This window comes from Jaculus jaculus, chromosome 5, assembly GCF_020740685.1.
Source record: "Jaculus jaculus isolate mJacJac1 chromosome 5, mJacJac1.mat.Y.cur, whole genome shotgun sequence".
NCBI classification, from domain to species: domain Eukaryota; kingdom Metazoa; phylum Chordata; class Mammalia; order Rodentia; family Dipodidae; genus Jaculus; species Jaculus jaculus.
Genome location: NC_059106.1, coordinates 106,329,060 through 106,335,059, shown reverse-complemented (window position 1 = coordinate 106,335,059; position 6,000 = coordinate 106,329,060). Strand labels below are relative to the sequence as shown.

The 6,000-nt window shown below is 45.4% G+C and overlaps 1 protein-coding gene across 1 annotated transcript; it reads right to left on the bottom strand.

Moving 5' to 3' along the window:
- Positions 1-496: 496 nt before the first annotated feature.
- LOC101607370 (protein phosphatase 1 regulatory subunit 1A-like) lies at positions 497-1,019 on the bottom strand. The gene has a single exon (XM_045151023.1). It carries the CDS (start codon positions 1,013-1,015, stop codon positions 497-499), a length of 519 nt encoding a protein of 172 aa, XP_045006958.1. The 5' UTR covers positions 1,016-1,019.
- Between the last annotated feature and the right edge of the window lie 4,981 nt (positions 1,020-6,000).

Sequence of the window (6,000 nt, the reverse complement as noted above, 5' to 3'; positions counted from 1 at the left end):
CCATCTTTCCAGCCCAACACATCCTCTTGTTCACCAACTTAACTGACCCTTGAAATTCTGGATGATTTTTCTGTCTTTGCTTCCAGTCTTGACAATGTTGCCCTAGGATTACATATGCTCAGGCTACAGTGTCCAGCTTTATGTGGGTTCTGGGATCTGAATTCAGACATTCAAGGTTTCATGGCAAGTATTTTATCCACTGAGCAATCTCTCCAGCCCTGTGCTTGTTTGCTTGTATTTTGCAACAGGAACTCCCTATGTAACTCTGGCTGGATGAGAACTTGTCCTCATTTTCAAAGGCAGGTAAATTAGGGACTGATGCAATATGTGCTTGTTATGTGGGAGGTCGTGGGTTCAGTCCAAAATTTTTTTTTGACCTAACATCAAATTTATCATGTTTTAGAAACAGGGTTTCTTTCCCTCAAAAGTGAAGAAATTAGAAACATCCAGTGTCCACGTGTTGCAAATCGCAGTGGCAATCCCAGGATTCCTCCTCTCAGACCGAGTTGGCTCCGTGGGAACCCAGTGGTGGCATCTGGGATGAAGGGTCCTCTGAGTTGGGTTCCGCAGTGCAGCACTCCCAAATCTTGGGGGTGGTGGCTTCTGCAGGCTTTTGTGCTGTCCCAGAGGTGCCCAGCGTTGACGCTGCTCCTGTGTCTGGGATCCCAGGTGGGCAGGACTCACGAGTCCCTGTGCTTCCAGCAGCTCCCTCAGGCTCCTCTCCTTGCTTCTGTTGCCCCAGGTGATGCTCAACCATTGTCTGGAGTTCTTTCATTGTGGGTGTGGTCCGTGTGGTCTTCTTCCGTTGCCTTGGGGACATCGACAGAGTGGACTTGAGAAGTGGGTTGGGGATCCGATCTTCATCTATCTCTGGGGATGACTGGTCACTGGTCAGCACAAGGGTGGCAGGGGTGGGGCGGCGCCTCCGAATCTGCTCGGCCGCCTCGGGGTCCAGGTGCGGCTCCAGCAGCGGGACGGTGGACTGGATCTTCCGCGGGCTGTTGTCCGGATCCATGGCGCAGCGGCTCTGCGCGCCCGTTCGGCCCGGGACCAAAAAATTTTTAATTAATGTAAATAAAGATGAGCTGGCCATGGTAGTAAACACCTTTAATCCCAGCACTAGTCAGAGGTAGGAGGATCATGTGAGTTTAAGGCCAGCCTGAGACTACAGAATGAGTTTTAGGTCAGCCTGGGCTAGAGCTAGACCCTACCTCAGGGGAAAAAAAAAAAAAAAAAAAAAAAGTGGCCAGGCATGGTAGAGAAGAAAGAGGGAAAATCAAGAGTTTAAGATCATCTCAGTCTACCCTAACAAAACTAAATTCAAGTGCCTATGTTACCAGAATTTTTATGGGAAAATCCTGGGTCCTGGCAGCCCCCAAATGCTAGGTTTGGCCATTCATCTCCAATATGCCAACTAAAGGTACAAAGCAGAAAGAGGGGATTTAATTGGTGTGGCCATATTTGGAAAAGGTACATCTAAAGGCATCCAGTGAGCCCAAATCCATCTTCAGGATACTGATATGAATATTAGGCTTAAACATAGGAAAAACTGAAACAAGTGGCAAGAGGGAACTACAATTCTGCAGTCCTGGTCAAGCTGTGGCCTACCTGATTATTGTTTCAGTTCTGGTTCTACAAGAGTGTCAAAGAAGTCCTTATCTGATGTGGTGGTTTGTATCAGGTGTCCACCATGAATACTTGTTTTGAATACTTGCTCCATGATAGCAATTTTGGAGGTAAAGCCTTGTTGGAGGAGGTGTGTTGTTGCTTGGGGTGAGTTGTGGGATGTCATAGCCAGCTTCTCCTTGCCAGAGTCCAGCTCACTCTCCTGCTAGTGTTATTCACCTCTGTGGCAAAGGTGATGTCCAGCCTCTGCTTATGCCACACTTTCTCCTGCCATCATGAAGCTTCTCCTTGAGACTGTAAACCAAAATAAAAACTTTCCTTCAATTGGCTGCTTTTGGTTAGGTGTTTTGTCCCAGCAATGAGAAGGTAACTACAATAGAAAATTGATACCAGTGGAATGGAGTCATTACTGCTAGATATTTGATTGTGTTGTTTTTGGTCTTTTGGAACTGATTTGTAGAAGAAATGTGGAAGGATTTTGAAAATTTGAACTAACATACCTTGCAGTACTACAAGCAGAGTTTGATAGACAATTCTGGGCAAAGTGTTGAAAGAGCTAAATGCAGAAAGAACTGCGCACTGTGAGGCTTGGTTTATGAGGGGAAGAGCTTTGTCTGGATGGGACCAGAGGAAGTTTGTGTGAGAGGCTAGATCTGCTCTTCACATATTCTAAGAACTTGAGCAGGGTTGAATTTAGAAGAAACACACTTGTGTAAGCAGAAGAATATGGCACACAAAGAAATGAAAGACCAGTCTGCAGATGGCAGCCGCTTCAGCTGCAGACGTTTGACAGATTACCACCATTATGATTGGGCCAGCTGTTCTGCATTGGGATGCTGGGGAGAATGCTGGCTCTGGAAAGTAGGGAGTGTTGCAGTCAGCTTAGCGTTGCTGGCAGAAAACACTTGACCAAGAGCACCATGCAGGAGGAAAGGGGTTATTTTGGCCTACAGACTTGAGAGGAAGCTCCATGGTGGAAGGGGAAACAATGGTATGAGCAGAGGGATGGACATTACCTCCTGGCCAACATCAGATAGATGTAGGAGAGCATACCAAACACTGACAAGAGGAAGCTGGCTTTAACACCCATAAGCACACCCCAATAACACGCTGCCTCCAGAAGGCTCCAATTCCCAAACTGCCACCACTTGGGGATCTAGTATTCAGAACACATAAGTTTATGGGGGACACCTGAATCAAGCCATCACAGGTAGCAAGAATGCTGAAGCTTTTTCCTTTCCAAAGTTGGCTTTATTCCCCATTGGATTAACAATTTGGTAGTGTACCTGATTCTATGGAAATATAACAAATATAGGAAAGAAAGGGTCATTGGGAACTGTAGAGATGGTTCAGTGATTAATAGCACTTGTTTACAAAGCCTGATGGCCTGGGTTTGATTCCATAGTACCCACGTAAAGCCAGATACACAATGTGGCACATATAAGGTTCATTTTCAGTGATAGCAGGCCCTGGATATCCCTACTCTCTTTGTCTTTGCTGTCTTTGTCTCTCTCTCAAAAAAATTATATATATATATTTATAATTGGTCGTACAACATGGTTTTTTTTTTGGGGGGGGGTTCAAGGTAGGGTCTCACTCTGGTCCAGGCTGACCTGGAATTAACTATGTACTCTCAGGATGACCTCAAATTCACAGCAATCCTCCTACCTCTGCTTCCTCAGTGCTGGGATTAAAGGCGTGTGCCACCCTGCCTGGCTTATAACAGGGTTTTATTGGAGATGGCCACTAGGCAATGTGAGACAGAGTTGTTGGAGTCCCTGCATGGAGACCCGATGGAGTCATGAGGATAAACTGTGGGTTGGGGTTACAGTAGAAAGACCACAAAATTATTGAGATGCCCGGACCATGGAATGACTGCTATGGAGAGCTGTCAGCTTGGAATGGATTGTTCCCAGGGTTGTGAGCAGCCTAGCTGGAGTGGTGGAATTTGAACCCCAGAGACCCTAGACACTTTGTTGTGGGTCTTAGGTGGACATGGAATTGCAGGATTTGCTATTTGCCCTGTTTTACAACTTGCATTGTTTAATCTTTCTTTGCAATGCCATCTTTTGCAGTGTGAATGTTCACTCTGTTTGTTTTACAGGCTCACAGTTAAGAGACCTTGGACTATGGGGATGTTTGAACAGTATTGGGATTGAAAAAACTTTGGGGGCTTTTAAAGTTGGGCTGAATGCATTGCATTTTATATCAAGGATGGTCATGAGCTTCTGGGGCCCAAGAGCTGAATGTGGTGGTTTGACTCAGATGTGCCTTATAAGCTCATGTGTTCTGAATGCTTTCTTCCCAGATGATGGCAATTTGGGAGGTGGAGCCTTGAAGAAGGAGCCCTTTTGTTCAGAGAAGGTATTATAGCTAGCCCTTGCTAGAATTTGGCTCACTCTTCTGCTGCTGTTGTTCACCTGCTGTGGCAAGGAGGCAATGTCCAGCCTCTGTTCACACCATGCTTTCCCCAGACATCATGGAGCTACCCCTTGAGTCTGTAAGTCAAAACAAAAACATTTGTTCACATTAGCTGCTTTTCACCAGGCATTTTGTTCCAGTAATGAGAGGGTAATTACAACACAGTGTAACCACTTGATGGGATCAATCTTGTTCTTACACAATGGCTACTTTTGCTCTGGGATTCTGGGATGTAGACTTCTCATGACAAAAATTCCCTTCATCTATGGGGGAGGTTTTGTTTCCCAGAATCCAAGGTAACTATAGATTTAAGGTATGACTTATCTCTGTACCTTCACCCATGAAAGGGGAGGAAGTCAATTGGACAGACAGTTTTTTAGTGATTAAAGTACCAGCCTACAAAGGTGAGCAGGTGACCCAGGATAATGGAGACACATAATAAAGGCAGAGGTACCAGACTTTTGTTTTGCCTTTATTTACCTTGTGGACCCAAAAGAGGAGGAGATGATTTTTAGCAAAAACAATTGCTAGTGCCTTTTCACGTGGAGCCTTGTGCCTACCTTTCTTCATCCCTTCCCTCCATCCTTCCCTTTCTTCCTACTACCACCTCCCATTCTCAGTAGCTCACAGTGGGAAAATAAGTGATTTAGGAGCTGGGGGAGGTGGCACACACCTTTAATCCCAGCACTTGGGAGGCAAAGGTAGGAGAATCACCATGAGTTTGGGGCTACCCTGAGACTACATAGTGAATTCCAGGTGAGCTTCGGCTAGTACAGTAGTAAGGCCCTACCTTGAAAACAAACAAACAAACAAATGAAGAAGTGATTTAAAAAGAAAATAAGGGGCTGGGGAAATGACAGCTGTTAAGGTATTTGCCTGTGAAGCCAAATGACCCAGGTTCAAATCCCCAGGGCCCATGTAAGTCAGATGCGCAAGGGGCACATGCATCTGGAGTTCATTTGCAGTGGCTAGAGGCTCTGACATGCCCATTCTCTCTGTCTGTCTCCCTTCTCTCTCTCTTTCTCTCTCTTTCTCTCTCTTTCTCTCTCTCTCTCTCTCTCTCTCTCTCCCTCCCTCCCTTCCTCCCTCCCTCCCTCCCTCTCTTTCTCCTTGCAAATAAATAAAGTTTTAAAAATTAAAAAAATAATAAAAGAAAATAAGGGGCTGGAGAGATGACTTAGCTGTTAAGGTGCTTATCTGCAAAACCTAAGTCCCCAGGTTTGATTACCCAGTACCCATGTAAACCAGATACACATGTGGCACATACATCTGGAGGTCATTTTCAGTGGCTAGAGGCCCTAGCATGCCCATTCTCTCACTCTTTCTGTCTAATAACTAAATACAAATAATTTTTAAAAGAAGAAAGGCATTTTGGCACACGCCCATAATTCTAGAGGAGGAGGTGGAGGCAGATGGGTCAATTCAAGGTATGCTCTACTACATAAGCAAGCTCAAAGCCAGCCTAGGCTACTCTTCTGTTTTTCATATTTGGTTTTTCAAGTTAGGGTCTCACTCTAGCTCAGACTGACCTGGAATTCACTATGTAGTCCCAGGCTGACCTTAAACTCACAGTGATCCTCCTACCTCTACCTTCAGAGTGCTGGGATTAAAGGTGCATGCCAAAATACCCGGAAGCCTAGACTCTTCTAAAAGAAGGGAAGGAAAGTGAAGAGAGAAAGGGAGAGATGAGAGATAATAGAAGAGAAGAGACGAGATGAGACAAGACAAGAAGAGAAGCCAAGAGAAGAAGTGGCACAGGCCTTTATTCCCAGCACTCAGGAGGCTAAGGTATGAGTATCTCTGCAAGTTCAAGACCAGCTGCTGTGTGTGTGTGTGCACAAGTGCACATGTGCCATGGCGTACCTGTGAAGGTCAGAGCACAGTCTCAAATGTTAGTCCTCACCTTCTACATTGTTTGAGTGCTATGTGCATATTTTATATTTTGCATATGAA

Bases quoted from the DNA above. Each gene is read 5' to 3' on its own strand.
- LOC101607370 (XM_045151023.1), bottom strand. From the start codon at position 1,015: ATGGATCCGGACAACAGCCCGCGGAAGATCCAGTCCACCGTCCCGCTG.